This window comes from Lactuca serriola, chromosome 5, assembly GCF_051521515.1.
Source record: "Lactuca serriola cultivar US96UC23 chromosome 5, Lser_US96UC23_V15, whole genome shotgun sequence".
Taxonomy (NCBI): Eukaryota; Viridiplantae; Streptophyta; class Magnoliopsida; order Asterales; family Asteraceae; genus Lactuca; species Lactuca serriola.
Window position 1 is genome coordinate 345,035,987 of NC_136412.1, and position 22,316 is coordinate 345,058,302.

The following is a 22,316-nucleotide window of genomic DNA, read 5'->3' on the forward strand; positions in this document are numbered from 1 at the left end:
ATGAAAAAAACCGCATGTCAATCTGACTTAAAACAAATGAGATATGTCTGTTTAAAATATTTCACAAAATACAATTTTTTTAAAAAAAATAAGTCGGTCCATAACCGGTTTTTACCCGGAACCGGCCAGACCGGACCAGCTCTAAATCCTAAAATCGAGAACCGACCCGGGGATCCAAAAAAACGGTCCGGTTCGGTCTGGTCCACGGGTCCAAATGCTCACCCCTAGGGTCAGGTGTAGCTAACCTGCCCGCCTTCACACCCCCCCCCCCCCAATTATAGGTTTCAACATCCCCGTTGAACACATCGACCCGTGCCCCAACTCTGATACCATTTGTAATATCCCCCTCTGACATATATCACAATATTGTCTGCTTTGGGCTCCCGACACGAAAACTTCCCAGGGGTCCCACCCATCCCTGAAATTGCTCTCGCCCGGGCACGCTTAACTGCAGAGTTCTTATGGGATCTGCTGCCTTCACAACTTTAAAACGCGTTGTGACAAAAAAAAGTATCCAGATCCCTTATAAGGAATGCTTAGTTCTACTTCCCAGCCGATGTGGGATCATGTGCAGCTAACCTGCCCGTCTTAAAAAGGGGTGTGGATACCTTCTCTGTCACAATGCGTTTTAAAGCCACGAGGGCAACAAATCTCATAAGAACTCTGCAGTTAAGTGCGCTCGGGCGAGAGCAATCCAGGGATTGGTAACCCCTTGGGAAGTTTTCTTTCCAAGAGCCCAAAGAGGACAATATTGTGATACGCTCCAGAGGGAGATGTTACAAATGGTATTAGAGCCAGGGCACTGGTCAATGTGTTCGACGGGGACGTCGAAACCTATAATGGGGGGTGAAGATGGGTAAGTTAGCTGCACCTGATCCCACATCGGCTGGGAAGGAGAACCAAGCATTACTTAAAAAGGTATGGATACCTTCTCTGTCACAACATGTTTTAAAGCCGTGCGAGCAATAGATCCCCTAAGAACTCTACAATTATGTGTGCCCGAGCGAGAGCAATTCAGGGATGGGTGACCCCCTGTGAAGTTTTCGTGTTGGGAGCCCAAAGCGGACAATATTGTGATACGTGCCAGATGGGGATATTACAAATGGTATCAGAGCCAGGGCATGGGTTGATGTATTCGACGGAGATGTTGAAACCTATAATGAGGGGTGAAGGCAGGCAGGTTAGCTACACCTGATCCCACATCGGCTGAAAAAAAGAACTAATCATTCCTTATAAGGTTGTGGATACCTTTCCTGTCACAACACATTTTAAATTTGTGAGGGCATCATATCCCATAAGAACTCTGCATTTAAACGTAAATGGGCGAGAGTAATTTCAGGGATGGGTGCCCCTGGGAAGTTTTCGTCTCGGGAGCCCAAAGCGGACAACATTGTGATACATGCCAGACGGGGATCTTACATAGATGGCCAACATACACACATTATGGAACAAGTAATACAGTGAGAAGACCCACATGAATCAAAGTTGAATCCTAAAAACCCTAATGACGGAAGTTAGGTGAGTTTTTCCCTCTCCAAGCACCTACATCCCAAACCAATAACCCTATTTAGGTTATTTCCTGATAATATGTAACTTGTATTTTATTTATGCTTTTATACAAGTTTTAGGGTATGTGTGTTTCCAAACATACTCTTAGGTTCACACCAAGTTCATACCGAACATACCATACAAGTGATATCATAATAATCAAATCCACAGTTAATATTGCTACTATTAGAAACATAACCAACACCTTTATAAATGCCATTTCAAGGAAATAAGATACGGCAACTACTTATACTAAAACTTCATTTTATTGCTAAAAAATTGTGAACTTGTCCTTACAATGCATAAAATGAAAAACTATATTTATAAACATCTCCAAAGAGTAATAGAAATCTATTAAATTATCCTAACTCCCTAGTAGTAGCTCCAAATGCTGACCATCGAACCATGTGACCAAGGTCCATTTCCCACAATCAGATTTAGCTCACTACACTTAAGCTTCCTTTTTTCTTGTAGGTCCAGAAATACCATCAAAATGTGATCATCACATTATGTGTTAAGAGTCTAAGAATGGGAACTTATGTAATTAGATAATAGGTATACCTGAAGTAGAGTCACATAACTTGACTTTACTATCTTTAAGATCTTCCAGGTAGTCTGAGTAGCTTCGCTTCTAATGTCCCATCAGTTAGCAGTAGAAACAAATGGACTTATATGGTTCAACATGTGGAATAATCTCAGAACGAGCCTTTTTCTTTACAATACAATCAAACGGTTTGACTTTGGCCGATCCCTTTTGATTGGGAAGAGAAATCTTTTCAAGATCACTAATGTTACCATTATCAATGTCCATGGAATTCTTGGAATTAGAACACACAAGAATTTCTGCTTTAGTTGTGTTCTTAAGCATTTCTGCTTCAGCAACCATCAACATATAGGTCAAATCAATTAGGGTCACATCGAGATTCCTCATATGAAAGTCTTTAACGAACTGACCATACGACTCAGAAAGAGAAAGAATATCCAAATCATTTGCTTGCTCCTTTGGGAATATGATACCCATCCTTTCCAACTTGTCAATGTACGACTTCATTTTCAGAACGTGCGCACACACAAAATTTCTATCTTTATGTTTACATGCCAAAAGGACTTGAGTAGTTTCATATCTTTCAACCCATAATGTTGAGAGAGTCACAGGAGGAGGAGGTGGAATAATTGAAGGAGGAGGATGTAAAATTCCACCATTAGCCAAAGAAGGGAAGATATTTTCACCTTAATCGAAATGTTGAAGACCGTCTCCAGATGATTGAGGAAAAACATTTCCCAAAAAAACGAGAAAAACCATCATTGTCTTGATTTGACCTAATATTGGGAGATGAGAGAATTCAAGTTAGTTGATTTTAATACTTAATTATTAACCCAAAGTTACGTTAAGGCTAGGATCGATATTTTCGATTCGAACTTTGAAGAGGGATGTCGTAATCAAATTCGAATCTATTTTAGGTAGGCAAGGCTTTTACCAATTTCAATAATATGAAACTCCTAGATATTTTGAGATTCATTGAATCTTGTCAATGTCATGTTTAATCTTAAATTATGCTCTCACCTGTTGTGACTAGGATGCCGAGGATCACAAACGAGATGAGAATAACCATGAAAATGCACTCGACAACCTCAAGTCCATTTATCATCTCAAATTGATGTGTCGGTAAACCACACACGCTCCATCAACAATGATAATTTTTGATTTGTCCATCACTCAACTTCATAGTCCCAAATTAATGTGCCGGTTAACCACGTACGCTCCACTAACAACAAATAAAGAGTAATGTGCATTTTCATGCATTAACATACACTTCATATTTTGTCCTAAAGTAACTAGAGTTGGGATTTATATAAAAGGTTCTAGTACTTTAATATCATTATTCTTTTAAGAGGTTATGTCCTATCAAATCCATTCGGCTAACGACCCTTCACCATACAAGGGAGTAGTGGGTGATATTGGACACCTAATGATGGTTATTTTATAGACCGTTTCCTTATACTCCCCCCCCCCCTTAGAGTATGACTTCGTGAATAAGACCTGCTATTGATTTGACTAACTTGTCTTATACATATTATATATTAAACTTTTAATCATAGATAGTATAAGGTGTATTTTAAAACCTTTCAAAATACTAGGGTTTAAAATTAATTTCAAATTAAAATTTTAATAATTAATTAATTTTAAACTATTAATGATTTACCAATTATCCTTTAATTCAGGTGCTCGTCAACCTGAATGTCATCCAATGGTACAATGGAAGTCTCATTCGCAATATATTTTCTCAATCGACAAGCGTGAAACATGTTGTGATTTTGACTTAGCTCTTTTGGTAAATCCAACCGGTAGGCTACCTTTCCCACCCTAGCAACCACTCATAATGGTCCGATAAATCTTGTAACATCCCGGAATATCAAGAGTAAAGTTGAAGGGCTAAAAGAGTAAATTAGGAAGGGGAACTCGGCGAGTCCATGGGTGGACTCGGCGAGTAGGGTCGCGACTTTGGTCGGGTGTTAAGTGGCCGACTCGACGAGTCAGCGGATGGACTCGGCGAGTAGGCGCTGAGTGGAGAAAACCCTAAATCCAGAGGATGAGCCCTATATAAAGAACATAACATCCTTCCCCCAGCCTCTCTACTCTCTCTTAAGTCCAGAAACCCTAGTTGTCATGTGTGAGAGGATCAAAGTGCATTTGGAGGCTTAAAGAAGTGATTGTTGAGGAAATATTGAAGGTTAGGAGGCTTGGAGCAAGGGGCTTTGCTTAAATTCGGGTTTCATTGCTGTTGGGGCTTCCTTTTGAGGTATTATCTCGTTCTTGGGTTGTTATTCATATAGATGCATCATTTTGGGGTTTATGGGGAACATATCTTGTGATGTATTGGAGTTTAGAGGTTAGATCTGAGGTTGCTACCTCAGATCTGGAATGGAAAAGGGTTAGAATGCATAAAAGTCCCTATTTATGAGTGATTGAAGAAGCTATCTTGTCCCAAACCCAAACCCTAGAGTGAAAATGCCTAGATCTCCTTGGATTCATGTAAAGTTTGCCACTTTACGTGATGGATGGCCTTAGGAAGGGTAGATCTATGGTTTGGATCATCTGCATGGCTTGGAAAGCCTCGGTATGGCTTCAGACCCGGTGGTACTCGGCGAGTTGCTTGAAGATAGGCTGGAACTCGGCGAGTTGGAAGAAAAACTTGGCGAGTTGGATGAAGATGGCCTCGAACTCGACGAGTTGGAAGAACAACTCGGCGAGTAAGTTGAAGATAGCCTTAGACTCGAAGAGTCTGTTCTTGGACTCGGCGAGTCTTGTCGAAGAGTCTCAATCTTTTCTGGTTGAGCCGAGAATCAGTGATTCAAGGGATGACTCGGTGAGTTGTGTGTGAATGGACTCAGAGTTGTTGGAATCGGCAAGTCTCGGGGTGACTCGGCGAGTTGAGTCGCGGATTGGGGAATTTCTAGGCATGGGGACTCGGCGAGTCATCAAGTTGACTCGGCGAGTAGAGTCAGTCAGGGGTTGACTATGACTTTGACCAAGGGTTGACCAGTGATTTCCAGGGGCATTTTGGTAATTTTTGGATATTGTTTTGAGTTCAGTACCTTGGTGGTTGTCCAGTGGTGGAGATCGTATCAGTGATCAGAGCAGCTTGGATTATCTGTTCAGTCGGCAGTTTCGAGGTGAGTTATCCTCACTATATCAACAAGGTCTAAGGCACCAAGGCCGACCCTTTATCGGATTGAGATCCGGGTATTTGTTGTATGTTATTGCTTTGATATGTTGCATCCTGGTAGCTAGGATGGTATATGTTAGAGACCTGGTTGAGATCGGTATCCTGAGATGTAGGGTGATGGTATGCTAGTGACCGGTTAGGTCGGTATCCTGGTTAGGATGATGATATGTTCTGTGATCTGTTGATCGGTTTGTTGACTGTGAATTGTTATATGATTGTATGTTTATGTGCACATGGTTGTTTGGACTGGAGTTGGGTTGAGGCGGGTCCTGCTTTGTGCTGTAGGCCAAGATACCCAGGGGGACCGGTTGTCCCGAAGGCCCAGCGAGCGGTCCGGATAGGCTGTAGGCCCCAAGAGGGCGGACCAGACGTGCCGAGGCTCGGAGAGTGGACCAGGCCGACTGAAGGCCCGGTGCGGGCGGACCAGTCATACTGTAGACTCAGAGAGTGGACCAGGTGGATTGAAGGCCCGGTGCGGGCGAACCAATCACACTGCAGACTCGATGTATGTGGCTAGATTCGGAGAGTGGACCAGGTGGATTGAAGGCCCGGTGCGGGCGGACCAATCACACTGCAGACTCGAGGTATATGGCTAGACTCGGAGGATGGACCAGGTGGACTGTTGGCCGGTGCGGCGGACCAGTCACCCAGTAGACCCAAAGTGCATGGCTGTTCTGTGATCGGATATGATATGGCATGTTATGCGTGTATGGTATATGTGGTTGGTATTTTGGGGATATCTCACTAAGCTTTCGGGCTTACAGTTGTGGTTTAATGTTTTTCAGGTTCTTCAGGAGACCGTGGCAAGGGGAAGGCGTGATCGTACCGCTCCTCATGTTTTGTTGTGATGTGATTCTGGGAATACTTTAAATAAATTGTATTGAAAACCTTTTTGTAATAACTTTAATGGAATCGGGTTGTTTTTGAAAAATTTAAATTGGTTGGAATTTTTCGGTCGTTACAAGTTGGTATCAGAGCCTTGGTTTGAGTGAATTGGAGGAACACTCGTGTCACTCCAGTCTCAAATCGAGGAGAGTTTTCAAAAAAGAATTTAAAATGGTTTTCAAAATGAGTAAAGGAGGACGTGGAGGTACGATCAGCCGGAGCCAGTAAGTAACCCCAAAATACCATACATGATAATTGTTTTTGAGCTTTGTTAGAAGAGCATGCTAGTGCTAGGCTAGGGATCTTCAGGATTTCATGATAATGCTTCCTGATTTGTGATGCCTGTAGCCTAGGGTTTCCTTGTGGGAGATTTCCAGTGTTCCTCTAGTGGTGAGGGTTGAGCGCTTGTTTGTATGTTTCTCTAGGGCGTTGTGGTAGTACTTCATACAAATATGGGTAGGTGTGGAAGGTAGTATGGTCCCGTACTACTGAAAGCACAGGACCCATACGCGTATCAGGGAAACCATGACCTCTAGGGTGGGGTTGAGAGTTGGTTCCCGGGTTTGTGGGAAGTGTCTGAGATTTTGTGGTGTTATTTCAGTATGGAGATTCCGAGACATGCTGGGAGTGGATCCGGATTAGGATCGGGAGCAGGAGAGGGAGTTCCGGGCGGGTCAGTACCGCCCGAGGTTATTGGTCAGATGAGCACGTGCGAGTTGGATGCGAGGATTCGTGAGATCCTGCATGATGAGCTTGTTGCGTTGTTCCGGGCGGAGTTGCCGGAACTGTTTGGGTCGATCAAAACCGCCATGGTTGAGTATTTTGATGAGCGCTATGCAGCTCTCACAGAGATGGCTGCCGCGACGGCTACATCGGCTGTAGCAGCGGCAGGGGGAGGAGCTGGTCGGGGTTTTCAGTATCGGGAGTTCGATAATACGAAACCTCCCACCTTTGATGGAGTTTAGGACCTGATTGTTGCTATGAGATGGTTATCGGACGTGGAGGGGTGTTTCTTCATGTGTTCATGCCCTGCTAATCAGAGGGTGAGGTGTGCTCTGAGCCTGTTGAGGCTCGGGGCGAAGGATTGGTGGAGATTGACCACGGGGTCATATTCGGATGCGCAGAGGGCTGCGGTTTCATGGGATCAGTTTAGATAGATGTTCAACACTCGTTATGTTCCGCGGGTTGAGAGAGAGAGATTGGCTCAGGAGTTCCTGGAGCTGAAGCAGGGTTCGGAGTCGGTGACTGAGATCACCAGGATGTTCACTGAGAGGGCGATGTTCTGCCCTGAGTTCGCTTCGGAGCAGGCTCAGATGTCTCGATATCTGAGCATGCTCAAGAGGGATATGAGATAGTTTGTGTCTACGCAGAGGTGCGAGACTTTGTTGGAGTTGCAAGAGGCCGCCAGGCGGCGCGAGTTAGAGATTGAGTTGCAGTTGCGTGAGCTGAGGCAGGCTCCGGTGCAGTCGCAGCCGGCGCCAAAACGGTCCAAGACCGTTGATTCTAGAGTGGGAGATCTGAGTAGCCACACTTGTGGGAAGTGTGGGAGGAGTCACACCGGAGTTTGTAGGTCCGGTGGTGCATGTCGCAAGTGTGGAAAGGAGGGGCACTATGCGAGGGATTGTCGGCAGTCAGTGCCGGTTCGGGATTTGAGGATTTGTTATCATTGTCATCAGGTTGGACATTAGAGGTTCAACTGTCCATAGCTCGCTGCAGGACCGGTGCAGGCTCCAGCACCGGCCACTTTGAGGATCACAGGTGGAGGTCAGGGTGGAGCGGAACCCCCAAGGGCTCAGGGTCGTGCTTTTCAGCTTACAGCAGAGGAGGTTAGAGCAGTGTCGGATGCAGCTGCGGGTATGTTTCTTTCTTGATGACTTGTTTATCTTATGGTTATTGTGGAGTATCGTTTGTCTGCTAGTCTCATTGCGTGGTTTTTGGTGTGGTATTTGTTGTTTTTGAGAATTATGGTATGGTTATGGGTTAGTGTTGGGAATTTCGTTGGTTATCATTTATGGGGTTTTTAGTGGGAATCTGGCGTTGGTCTGAATGTCAGGTAGCATCTGCCTTCTGAGTAGTGGTTAGCTGCAGATTGAGATTCTTTCGAGCGGGATGATCAGTGTGGAAATGTGATTTTTGTGTAGGTTGCTAGTGTTAGTGGGAATCAGTCTGTGTGTAAGTGTTGGTTTTGTGCAGGGTTGTTTTGGGAGGTCGGTGATAGCGACCTGTGTTTGATAGTCAGTGCCCTAAGTGGGGGAGAATTGGAAAATTCTCTGGATGATCGATGAGTATGTGAGATTATTGAGCTGTCTGGGATTCAACAGTGTTCTGTCAGCCAAGAGCGTAGGCTGGTATGAGTAAGTGGCAGGCATGCGGGGCGACCTAGGGCATTTGATTGTGGAAGGCCTGGGATCGGGCTGGGATCGAGTAGGTATGATAGAGATAGAGTTCGGAACCCCTAGAGGGCTAGAACAGTATGCATGGGAGGATTTCCCGGAGAGATAACTCGGAATGAGGAATGCTGGTTGAGCGGTCCGGATAGACTGAAGGCCGGTCGGCGTACCAGTCAGGCCGAAGGCTCGGAGAACGGTCCAGCCAGACTGAAGGCACTGGAGGGCGGTCCAGATTGGCTGAAGATTCTGAGAGTGGTCCAGATTGGCTTAAGGCCTGGTGAGGCGGTCCAGTCATGTTGAAGACTCTGCAGGTATTGTTAGATCGGTTCGAGGATATGGATTGTGTATGTTGCGGTGTGATAGCATTAGAAGGTCTGGCCCCGGGTATTGATCTTGATTAGTGGAGATGGTGCATGGACTCGAGAGTCCTTGCGAGTAGAGTCATAGCATGTGTGTTGGATGGATAGCGGTTACGCTACGAAGGAGTGGTGTAGCATTGGGCGAGCACCGTGGCACTTGTCGTAGTGACAAGGCGGGCAAGTGGATTTCCCTGGTAAAGGAAAGAGAGAGGAGTGTAACTCCGAGAGGGAGTGCAAATTCACGGAAGTGAAAGCAGCAACGCAGAGTTATGTTTGGAGTAATCCAAGTATGGTCATTGAGCAGCGTGTTTGTGGCAGTGGAATGGAATCACATCCGGTTTGGGATGTCTGCTAAGGCCGCGGAAGGAATTCCGCGGGTGTAGAGCCAAGTGGATCGGAAGGGATGCAGGGAGGGAGTCTTGGGCTCTCAGTGTGATTCTGATCAGGGAATTGTGTATGTAGTAGTGGTTCATCCTGGGGGATGTTTGGAGATGTCGTCAGTGTAACGGGTTTTCCCAACCCGAGGGTGCTAGAGCTAGTTCAGCATGTGTATGTGATTGCAAGAGGAGAACTCATGGGAGTTGCTATGAAGAATGTGTCTTTCTGTCAGTGGAATGGATAAAGTTGGACTCGGATCGGGAATCCGGTGGTGCATGGTTACTTCTAGCTCACATGGGTCGCGTGATGGTTGCGATTTGGAGCAGTATTGCATCATGAGTAGTACTCAGTTGTTAAGTGGGGTTGTCAGAGGGTGAAGCCGGTGGCCGGCTTGAGACGGTGGTCAGGACACCGTAAGAAAGGAGAAAGTGAGTTCGAGTTTCGATGGTTGTGCCTTGAGGAACCTGGTCTGGTTAAGGCCAGGTGGCGCGTTGCGGGAGTATTTCTAGAGTTGAGTTGCCGCAGGCTTCGAGGACGAAGCCTAAATTAAGTGGGGGAGAATTGTAACATCCCGGAATATCAAGAGTAAAGTTGAAGGGCTAAAAGAGTAAATTGGCGAGTAAGGTCGCGACTTTGGTCGCGTGTTAAGTGACCGACTCGGCGAGTCGGCGGATGGACTCGGCGAGTAGGCGCTGAGTGGAGAAAACCCTAAATCCGAAGGATGAGCCCTATATAAAGAACATAACATCCTTCCCCCAGCCTCTCTACTCTCTCTTAAGTCCATAAACCCTAGTTGTCATGTGTGAGAGGATCAAAGTGCATTTGGAGGCTTGAAGAAGTGATTGTTGAGGAAATCTTGAAGGTTAGGAGGCTTGGAGCAAGGGGCTTTGCTTAGATTCGGGTTTCATTGCTGTTGGGGCTTCCTTTTGAGGTATTATCTCGTTCTTGGGCTGTTATTCATATAGATGCATCATTTTGGGGTTTATGGGGAACATATCTTGTGATGTATTGGAGTTTAGAGGTTAGATCTGAGGTTGCTACCTCAGATCTAGAATGGAAAAGGGTTAGAATGCATAAAAGTCCCTGTTTATGAGTGATTGAAGGAGCTATCTTGTCCCAAACCCAAACCCTAGAGTGAAAATGCCTAGATCTCCTTGGATTCACGTAAAGTTTGCCACTTTACGTGATGGATGGCCTTAGGAAGGGTAGATCTATGGTTTGGATCATCTGCATGGCTTGGAAAGCCTCGGTATGGATTCAGACCCGGTGGTACTCAGCGAGTCACATGGGTGGACTCGCCGAGTTACTTGAAGATAAGCTGGAACTCGGCGAGTTGGAAGAACAACTCAGTGAGTTGGATGAAGATGGCCTAGAACTCGGCGAGTAAGTTGAAGATAGCCTTAGACTCAACGAGTCTGTTCTTGGACTCGGCGAGTCTTGTCGAAGAGTCCCAATCTTTTTTGGTTGAGCCAAGAATCGGTGAGTCAAGGGATGACTCGGTGAGTTGTGTGTGAGTGGACTCAGAGTTGTTGGACTCGGCGAGTCTCGGGGTGACTCGGCGAGTTGAGTCGCGGATTGGGGAATTTCTGGGCATGGGGACTCGGCGAGTCATCGGGTTGACTCGGCGTGTAGAGTCAGTCAGGGGTTGACTTTGACTTTAACCAAGGGTTGACCAGTGATTTCCAGGGGCATTTTGGTAATTTTTGGATATTGTTTTGAGTTCAGTACCTTGGTGGTTTTCCAGTGGTGGAGATCTTATCAATGATAGGAGCAGCTTGGATTATCTGTTCAGTCGGCAGTTTCGAGGTGAGTTATCCTCACTATATCAACAGGGTCTAAGGCACCAAGGTCGGCCCTTTATCGGATTGAGATCCGGGTATTTGTTGTATGTTATTGCTTTGATATGTTGCATCCTGGTAGCTAGGATGGTATATGTTAGAGACCTGGTTGAGATCGGTATCCTGAGATGTAGGGTGATGTTATGCTAGTGACCGGTTAGGTCGGTATCCTGGTTAGGATGATGATATGTTCTGTGATCTGTTGATCGATTTGTTGACTGTGAATTGTTATATGATTGTATGTTTATGTGCACATGGTTGTTTGGACTGGAGTTGGGTTGAGGCGGGTCCTGCTTTGTGTTGTAGGCCAAGATACCCAGGGGGTCCGGTTGTCCCGAAGGCCCAGCGAGCGGTCCGGATAGGCTGTAGGCTTCAAGAAGGCGGACCAGACGTGCCGAGGCTCGGAGAGTGGACCAGGCCGACTGAAGGCCCGGTGCGGGCGGACCAGTCATACTGTAGACTCAGAGAGTGGACCAGGTGGATTGAAGGCCCGGTGCGGGCGGACCAATCACACTGCAGACTCGAGGTATATGGCTAGACTCGGAGGGTGGACCAGGTAGACTGTTGGCCGGTGCGGCGGACCAGTCACACAGTAGACCCGAAGTGCATGGCTGTTCTGTGATCGGATATGATATGGCATGTTATGCGTGTATGGTATATGTGGTTGGTATTTTGGGGATATCTCACTAAGCTTTCGGGCTTACAGTTGTGGTTTAATGTTTTTCAGGTTCTTCAGGAGACCGTGGCAAGGCGAAGGCGTGATCGTACCGCTCCTCATGTTTTGTCGTGATGTGATTCTGGAAATACTTTAAATAAATTGTATTGAAAACCTTTTTGTAATAACTTTAATGGAATCGGGTTGTTTTTGAAAAATTTAAATTGGTTGGAATTTTTCGGTCGTTACGAATCTGGGGCCCAACTGTCCTCGTTTCCTAAAATAGATAACTGATTGGTTTTCTAGGTTATTAAAAAAATTCATGTGGCGAAAAAACACTTAAACCCTTAAGTTCTAATGCAACCTAGAAAGGATTTATGTTTTCTCTATTGATAGCAATAACCTATGACATCAAGAAACCCTAGAGAGAGGCTATGAAAATCAAAATTAACATAAATATTATAGTTATATACCTTTTTATTATTATAGCAAATAATCAAATCAAATCCTCTTGAAGTTCCATGAAAAACAAGCACCAAAATGATAACGCCTCTAATGGCTCACACCCAAAACCAGAAACCCTAGAATGAGGAGGAAAGATGAGGTATGTAGGGAATTCTATTCTTATGAATTTAGGTAATGTGGTGAACGAAAATTACAAGCTAAGGGGTCTTATTTATAGTTTAGGTAACTTGAAGGCAAAACAAGATTTGAATTAATTAAATAACAGATTTAATCCTAATTCAAATCTTTTCCTTTTATGCAACCAGGAGACTTCTTGAAACCCTCCGAAACCGTCAATTCCGTAGCAAGAAAGTATGCACTCTTAGTCAGACGATCAACGATAACTCAGATAGTATGAACACCTATTTTATAATAAACTAGGTGTAAAACTCGTATAATACACGGGTTGATTAAAAAAAAGATTAAATATTAAAATATAAACAATAAATATTTTTAAAATAAAATATTAAAATAAGGAATGAAAAACATATTAAGTGTAATTTATTATCACATTTATTACATTTAATACTTTACATATATACACATAAGTATTATGTGACTTTAATTTTAAAAATTGAAAAATCTAAAAATTGGCACGTGTATTTTATTTTATATTAAAAATATCATAAAATGACAAGTGTCAAAATTTATGAGAGATTGACATGTGGCAAAATTGATTTTCATTTATTATACTAGATATATTTGTATACAAACACATTTTTTTTTATAAAAAATATATACAAACATGTTTTTATAAAAAAATTTATAAAACACCTATTTGTATGCATATAAATATATTTTTATAAAAGCTTGAATACATTTTTTTAATAAAACTATGTTTGTATATACTTTTATTAAACACATGTTTATATATATATATATATATATATATATATATATATATATATATATATATATTATAAAAAATGTATTTTTATAAAAATGTATTTATTATAAAATAGGCATTTATAAAAAAAATGTGTCTAAACACTTTTTTTATAAAAAAATATATAAAACACATATTTGTGTGCATATAAATACATAAATATATACAAATATGTTTACTATAAAATATGTTTTTGTATATTTTTTTATAAAAGCATGTTTGTATACATTTTTATAATAATACATATTTGTATACAAACACATTTATTATAAAACATGTGTTTGTAGATTTCTTTTTATAAAATATGTGTTTATATAAACTTTGTTTTATAAAGAAATGGATTTATATATATTTTTGCACTTAATAAATACCTAATTTTATAAATAGGTATTTCGCATACAAAAATATTGTTTAAATGGTTTTTTTATATAGAAAAAGAAGGTTTTTATGTGAAAATATGTTTTTTGTGTATAAATATGATTTTAGAAAGCAAAAAAAAAACATATTCGAAACAAAATTTTGAAAAGAAGATGTAAAAAAACTAAATTTAGGATGAATTTGTTACAAAATTTTGAAATCTAGGCTAAAAGTGTAAATTTTGGACCAAATTTGTAATAAAATTTAAAAATCTAATTCAAAAGTGTAATTTTTAAAAATTGGATAACCGATCGGATAAAATGGTCAAAATGAATTTATTATCCAGTTTTTGTGATTTAATTGATTAAAAAAAAGATAAGGACTTCGTCGATTATGAGGTCTAAACATATGAATTTTTTAGTAAATTTTCTTTTTTTTGTACAAAAGTCTTACTTGATATTGTTTTTTAAAAGATCAAAGTTGGATGATTTATTTTAAACAATTTTGAAACATAGTTATTCTTATATATCTTTTTCCTATGTATTTTTCCGAAAGTGAGTAATTCTAATTATTTCGTTTCACATTCAAATTCAATTTAACAACAAATTTCTCACTATTTCGATTCATATTATCAATGTTTTAAAAACTGGTTTGAACCGGCCGGTCGAACCGGTTGGACCGGGAACTGGGAGAGGGAGCGGTTCAACTATCACCGGTTTTACATTGATTTCTGAACCGGTTTGAACCGGCCGGTTTTTAGAAAAAACCAGTTGGACCAGTCAAAATAAACTGGTTGAACCGGTTAAACCGAATAAAAACATATGAAAAAGAACAATTTACATAATAAACTTTGATGATTTTTTTTCAAATCAATTTAGTTTTCTCTAAATAAAAACATATGGTAAATGTTATAAAATTTTTTGATGTGTTTTTATTCATCAAAAACTATATTTCGTTTCAGTATTATATTTTATTTTTCTTTTTGACGTATATAGATTGATGTAAAAACACTAAAACTCATGGTTATGTATTATTTAACGTATTTGGATTCATCTACAACTTATTTTTATGTGTATTTTTAATGTTTGAACTTGTAAACATCAAATTCATAATTTCTATATGTATGTATGTGTAGGAAAATAGAAAAAAACATGAAAAATATAGAAACTGGTTCACCCGGCGGTCGAACCGGTTGAACCAGGGACCGGTCACCATACCGGTTCAACTAAAAAACCGGTTTTTAAAACATTGCACATTATTTTGGTTCGTTGGGATTCTTGGTAATTCCATCGGATTTTCATGCTTCATTCAAGATTTGCTAAAGAATATTGAGGTGCCTTTCCACTAAATAAGAAAAAATTCATTCCATAAAAAAACAAGATGAAATTAATTTTTTTCCTAGATGGAAAATTTAAGATTACCATGACACTTTTTTTCCTATTACCGTCAACCACTATCATTGACGCCACCACCACCCATCTCCATCACAACCCACCGCCACCACCAACACCCACCTCTCCACTACTACTACCACCGCCCAACACCACAACCACTGTACCACCACCATTACTGCCACCACCTCCATAACTACCACCACCACTAGCCGCCACCACTACCTACTATCGTCGCCACCTCCATCGCCCACCACCTCCAGGGCCGGTCCTGACGGTGGGCAACCCGGACGACCTCCAGGGCCCACGACTCTTAAGTGCCCAAAATTTATGAAATATTATATATATATATATATATATATATATATATATATATATATATATATATATATATGTCTTCTAAGGGCCCGATTACCAAATTAACCTAACTTTAGCCCAATGAAATAACCTTTTTTTAAAGTAACGTTAAGCAAACACTACCGTTTAGGGCATCTTTCAGGAATCTATATCAAGTGGGAACTAATTAATCAAATCGACACCTCGTGAATCCTAATCAAAATAATGATTCATAATCAATTATGTCACGCGACTTCTTCCCTTCTCGTACTCTCTTACTAGACTTCAGATTATAATCAGTTATGTCGATTGAATGCAAATTTGCAAAGCACCCGGCGAATAAGATAAAAACCATAAGGTAAGCTATAGATTTTTTTGTTTGTGTTTTTTCCTCTTATTCTTTTGTTTTTCAACTATTATTAGTTTTTGATTTGATTTCTTATTCATGTTTCTTATATTATTTATTTATCTTCTGATTTTGTTTGTGCATCTGTGTCTCAGATTGTTGGAGATTGGACTGTCAATTCTTTCTAACTTTTACCTACGTTTCATATTTTTTACTTAACAAGGTAAGTTTTTTTTTTCTTTTTGTAGATATCTGATTCAGAACTCAAAATTTTAAATCCAATTCTAATTTTTCTGATGTTTTAGTGTTGTTGCTGATTTTATTTTGTATCCATGTTCCTAGTCCTGGTATCTAATCAAATGCTGAAAGCTTATATATATATATATATATATATATATATATATATATATATATATATTCTGGTTTTGGATGTTCTCAGATTTCTCGAGACTTGACTTTATATCTTCTACCTACATTTTAGATTTTTTACTTAATAAGGTAATATTTTTTGTTGATATATGATTCAGAATTAAAAACTTTAAATCCAGTTCTAATTTTCAGATGCTTGATTGTTTGTTTCTAATTTTAATTTGCAGTTGCACATTGATTTAAATTGAATATGATATTAGGCTTCTACAACTTTGAGACATAGTTCATATACCAAAAATCAGATGTAATCTTTTCCCATAAGTAGATAGTGTTTAACTATTGACAATCTACAATGTTTTCGAAAAAACATTTATCTAGAAGCCAAAAAAGGAAGAAGCGGAATTTTTTTGGTGCCTTCAATCAAACTTATAAAGGATCTATGCATAATTTTTTCAAACCATTAAGTTTGTCTAGTTTGACCGAAGAAAAACTAATTTGAATTAAAATGATACTAATTTCTCTTTTAGGTAATGTTGTGGTCATATTTATGTTTCTAATATTAATATTGATTTTTATGGACTTTGTAACGATATGTTATTTTTAAATTAAATTAAAATTTATTTATTATTCTATGGGCCCATTTTTTTATTTTCGCCCTGGGCCCACAAGACGTTTTGACCGGCCCTGACTACCGCCACCACATTTGCAACCACCACCAACTATTATAGCTGCCACGACCACCATTTACTATTTTTATAATTTATATACTATATGTCTTTTCGTATAATTTATAAAACAAAATAAAATTAAAAATGCGAGAAGGATAATTATGTCATTTTACATTTTATAAATTCAATTTCTTATTAATATGGAATTGGAATTCATTCTATTTTGCCAAACAAACAAACAAAGAATATGAAATTACCTTATAAATTCCAATTTCTTGATAGATTTTAACTTTTTAATAAACATGCCGCAAACAAAATGTCAATATTATATATTTAAGGGTATTTAAAAGGTAAAACTTAGACTCAACCCTAAAAAAAAATCAAAGGGAGAATCATAACATCATAGTGTAGGTATACCACCTGATATTACTTTGGTGCCTAAGGTATGAACTGGACAAAGAAAAAAAAAACAAGAACAAGAACGAGTAATTATTTGGTGAACTTTATTGCTGGAAAATGTTAACTTAAACATCTTAAACATTAACTTTATTTATACTAATAAAACTAAACTCCTACTCTAACACAAAAACTGTATAAACGGAATGTTTCCTAAAATACCCCTAGAACTAAAATTGTCCTAGATTTCCTCTTATGATAAACCAATTAATCCAATAATCACCCCCTTAATCAGTTTGGTCGTACCGCGCATTCATAGCAGTGTTGAATCATCACCTTCTGGAACCATCCCGACTTTTCCCGGACACCCAACCTCCATCTCGGTAACATCCAAGTCTTCTAACAACCCGTTTTAATTGTTGATAACACATCTGACATATACCATGGCATCCCGTTGGACGTGTTCACTACCATCTACACTTTTCTCGGATCAACGACCTATTCCTTGGCCACATCCAAAGCCACCCGATTTGAAATCCAACGCCATAATGTTCACACAGTGTAATTTGTCTATTCTCTTCTTGTCTTGACAACCATACCTTTGTCGATCAATCATATTCCGAGAGATTCTTCCACCGAACGCCCTCGGTTCAACCTTATCGCATATGTCATGTGCATCCATAATCAACTTGACTTTGGTTCCCACACCGGATAATTCGTTGGAGTCAAAACCGGAACTTGATACGTCATCAAACCTCCTTTTTTAACCATCGACATCCTATTTTCTCTTTTGACAACCCCGACCTCTTTAATCCAGCTTGTTCCGAGAGCACTCTTCCACTGAACAACAAGACAATGTCACAACCACTTTTACCGTCTTCCGTCACCCACAAAATGAACAGAATCAAAGCCACCCGCTTTGACGTCTTCCCGACCATTTATTCTGCGTCTCCGGTTAGTCTCTCTCTACCTTAGAACAAGCCCGATCAAGAGAAATTGGGGCTATTGTTGAGATGCTTCAACTCGTGTTAAAAAACAATCCACACCCCTTAAACTGAACCCGGTTTCCACTGCGTCTACCCCTCAGCGAAAGACGAAAATTTTCTTGAAACCAGCCGCCCTACACCTTCACGAGCCCTAGGCTCAGATATCAAGTGTATGTATACCACCTTATATTGCCTTGGTATCCAAGGTATGAACTGAACAAAGAACAAGAACAAGAACGAAGAATTATTTGACGAACTTTATTGCTAGAAAAAAGTTATCTTAAACATTAATCTTATTTATACTAATAAAAATAGACTCCTACTCTAACACAAAAACTGCATAAAAAGAATGTTTCCTAAAATACCCCTAGAATGAAAATCGTCCAAGATTTCCTCTTGTGATAAACCGATTAATCCAACACATAGTCGGACCAAACCCTTATGGTTTTCCAAACAAAAAACTAGGTCATATGATATATGCATTCGATTTATGCCCTATTTTCGAAACAAACTGGTTGAAAATCGAAACTAAATCAAATATTAAACTGGTTTAAATCAATATATTTTAAGCTCCGTTTATTATTATTTTTCGATTTTAATGGTCGGCGATGTGTACAACTAGACATAAAAATTAAGTGGTCAAGAATACATGAAATTAAAGTCATACATGGGCCGAGGAACACAGTCAAAATACGTGATGCGAAAAGTAAAACAGACGAATCTTCTTGGTCATCGTGAAGTCCTTTATAATCAATAAACGTCGTCACTATATTCATACCTCATCCCAGATCGGTGCATGAATATGGCCGGAAAATTGATGAAGGCTGTTTGTTACGATTCTTATGGCGGAGGATCCGCTGGTTTGAAGGTAAAACAACCACATTTCAAGGAGACTGCATGCTGTTTTCTCGTTTTCAGTTTATGTAGTGAAATTCTTCGTTATTTTTAATTGTTGTTTGTAATATATTTTGCAGCATGTTGAGATCCCCGTTCCTGTTCCTGGCAATCTTGAGATTCTGATGAAAATAGAAGCATCAAGCATAAATCCGTTCGACTGGACAATTCAAAAAGGCAGGATGCGCCCTATTTTGCCCAGAAAATTTCCTTTTATACCAGGTTAGTATATTTAATATTGTGTTTTATGACTAAATGCATACTTAAAAAAGTACAAGGATCTAAGTAGCACAATTTATAAATTAAGTACGTAACATAACCATATTTGTTTGTTGGAACAGTTAGTGATGTAGCAGGGGAGGTTGTGGAGGTTGGACCTGGGGTGAAGAAGTTTAAAGCTGGTGATAAAATTGTTTCCACCCTAGTGAGTTCCATCTTTTCAATTTATTTATTTATTTTTTGGTCTAAATCTAATGCATGTCAAACAGTATAAACTTTGGTTTTAACTCCACTTTTTGCTGACTGGATGGCAGGGTACAGGTGGAGGGTTGGCGGAGTATGCGGTGGCTAAGGAGAGCTCAACGGTTCCAAGACCACAAGAAGTCTCGGCTGTAGACGGTGCGAGTCTAGTCATCGCAGGGTGCACCGCTCTTCATGCCCTAACCGTAACTGCCGGTCTAAACTTGGTCAAGACCGAACCCCTATCAAACGTCCTCGTAACCGCCGCTTCAGGCGGGGTGGGCCACTATGCGGTCCAATTAGCAAAACTAGGAAACACACACGTGACCGCAACATGTGGGGCCCGTAACATTGAATTTGTCAAAAACTTAGGAGCGGACGAGGTTGTTGATTACAAGACTCCGGAAGGTTCCTCCCTCAAAAGCCCATCGGGTAAAAAATATGATGTGGTTATCCATTGTACAACTGGGATCTCGTGGTCGACATTTGAGCCTAATTTGAGCCCAAAGGGGAAAGTGGTTGATTTAACACCTGGTGGTCGTGCGTTTTGGACTTATGCTATGAATAAAATTACGTTTTCGAAGAAGCAACTACAACCGTTGATTGTGGTTCCAAAAGTGGAAGAGATTGAGTGCCTTTTGAATTATGTGAAAGACGGGAAACTGAAAACTGTTATTGATTCAAGGTATCCTTTAAGTCGGGTTAAAGAGGCTTGGGCCAAGAGTATCGAAGGACATGCAACAGGGAAGTTAGTTGTGGAGCCTATATATAGTTGGATATTTATTTAGGCATATAACATAAAGAACTTATTTGATCGGTTATAAAAAGATCTATGTTTTTCATTAAAAAAATTAGATAAAGATATCTATATGGATTATCTTTTGTTTAAAAAAAAAAAAAAAAGACATCTCGAATGTCTTCTGAACAACATCCATTCGCACTATGTGCCCAATCTTCATATCTTCTCCGTTCTTTTAGCTTTCTAAGATTGCAACGATTTCAAAAGAGTTTAATACAACAAAAAACCAGTGTTGTAAAACTCATCGGGTTGGCTGATTACTCCTCCAAGTACTCGCTGCTCGGCTCCTTACCGAGGCGAGTCATAGAATCCCGATCGACCCCTTATTAAAGTGAGCAGTGTTGTAAAAATCGGTCAAATCAGTGATTAATATGTACAATATACTTAATGATTTATTATTTAACACACACATGTGATAATTACTACATATATATCTTAAATTTTCAATAATTATTCACAAAGTAAGACCATTATATGTTTTTATTAGTTTCTATGTATTTGCATGTATCTAATTTTGTTATATATTTCAATCAATTTATGATTTTAACTTATAATTTTGACATATATAATTTCCCTAAAAATATTTCTACATGATTTACCAAATCCGAGTACTCCCCGAGTACTCGCTACTGGGTAGTCAGCCGAACAACTATCGAGTAACGAGTTCTACAACTTTGCAAAAACCATATTTTTCTTTTGGTTCATCCGCAGTGGTGTGTATATAAATTTTCTGTTGGAGGTACTAGCAAATACTATATAATTGAATCGGTCAAAATGATCAAAATAATCGGATCTGGTCATGATTTAAAACACAAAAACAATACAACCTATAATTAACCGTGTGCAAACATAATTTTTAACATCCTCGAGATTTTATAATTTTTTTAAGAAAACATAATCAAATTCTAACCTACATATTTATATACATATTAAAGGCATAACAGCCTGAACAATAAACTATGTGAGAGGGGCCTGTTTTTTTTGACATAAATGGTTCCTAAACTTTATTAAGGTGTCACTTTTGGTCCACTTCTCAATTTTTATTCAGTTTTGGTCTATTTTTTTAAATCAAAAACCACTTTTGAACCAATTCTGGTTTTTTTTTGTTAAAAAATATATATTTCAGGCCTGAATCACCTACTAGTTTTATCCAAAAGGTAAGTTTACCAACTATTAAAAAAACTTAATTTTTAACCTTAAATCTTTAATTTGATAAAGCTTTTAAAAGCTCACAACCAAAAATCCTGTTTTTCTTAGTGGGCTTTTAATTTTGACAAATGATTTCAATTAATTATGTCTATTAATACTAGTGTCTCAAGAGTCAAGCAATCAGGCCCAACACTCTAAAACCCAATTTTCGTTGAGGGCCTCCTTTATAAAAAAGAAAAAAAAATGAATTGATCAAAATTTAAATCTACCCGACGTAGAAAATTTCTAACGATTGGGACACCTCCCACCTTCTCTTCTACTTGGGTCCACCCTTGTTTAAAGCTTAATAAGCACCTCCTGAGAGTTTCAAATAGGGTTGATTAAAAGTTTGGGTTGGGACACAGGTCTAACTGAGGTTGTTTACCATATCGACTATGGCGAGCCCAAACTTTCGACTACATAAAGTTACTTTTCTCACCACTCCCACAATTATCTCATGCTCTTAGAACATACAACTACATGAATTTTACTTAAAAGTTAAAGCTATCTTTATAATAAAATAACATGCAGACAAACATATTCATGTATTTTTTATTATTATTAATCAAGTCTACGCATTAAAAATCCAATTTGCATGAACTGAAACTCACATGATGATAGAATCCCCTTGGGATTCAAATTTCTCAACGTTTTCTTCATGTCACACGTGGTCTCCTTACATATGAATATGATCCGTTCTATTTCCATGTATACATTTCCAAACTTCCCATTATTACTTATTTTATTTTTGTTACTAATATTTTTCGACTATAAAAATAACAATAAACTAATAATAAGAATAACAAATCATAATGAAAATAATAACAACTATTCTAATAATAATAAAACATAAGTAAAAAAAAAAAAAAATAATAATATCATCCATCATGATGCAAGCAAAATAAGGAGATGTATATAGAATAATCCTAAAAAAAATATGAACTCTAAAATACTAA

The 22,316-nt window shown here is 39.3% G+C and overlaps 1 protein-coding gene across 2 annotated transcripts; it reads left to right on the forward strand.

Annotated features, from left to right (window-relative positions):
- The first annotated feature begins 18,729 nt into the window (after positions 1-18,729).
- On the forward strand, positions 18,730-20,620 carry LOC145055454 (chloroplast envelope quinone oxidoreductase homolog). Of its 2 annotated transcripts, none has more exons than XM_079003784.1 (4): positions 18,730-18,888; positions 18,995-19,136; positions 19,256-19,311; positions 19,448-20,620. In XM_079003784.1, the coding sequence occupies exons 1-4, from the start codon at positions 18,817-18,819 to the stop codon at positions 20,159-20,161; spliced, it is 984 nt and encodes a 327-aa protein (XP_078859910.1). In that variant the 5' UTR covers positions 18,730-18,816; the 3' UTR covers positions 20,162-20,620. The 2 variants fall into 2 exon arrangements, with proteins under 2 accessions (XP_078859910.1, XP_078859909.1); XM_079003783.1 differs by having other exon boundaries at positions 19,256-19,338; positions 19,448-20,614.
- The last annotated feature ends 1,696 nt before the right edge of the window (positions 20,621-22,316 follow it).

Coding starts and splice junctions, on each gene's coding strand:
- LOC145055454 (XM_079003783.1), top strand. CDS start 18,817: ATGAATATGGCCGGAAAATTGATGAAGGCTGTTTGTTACGATTCTTAT. Junction 19,137..19,255: donor AAAATTTCCTTTTATACCAG/GTTAGTATATTT, acceptor TTGTTGGAACAG/TTAGTGATGTAGCAGGGGAG. Junction 19,339..19,447: donor ATAAAATTGTTTCCACCCTA/GTGAGTTCCATC, acceptor ACTGGATGGCAG/GGTACAGGTGGAGGGTTGGC.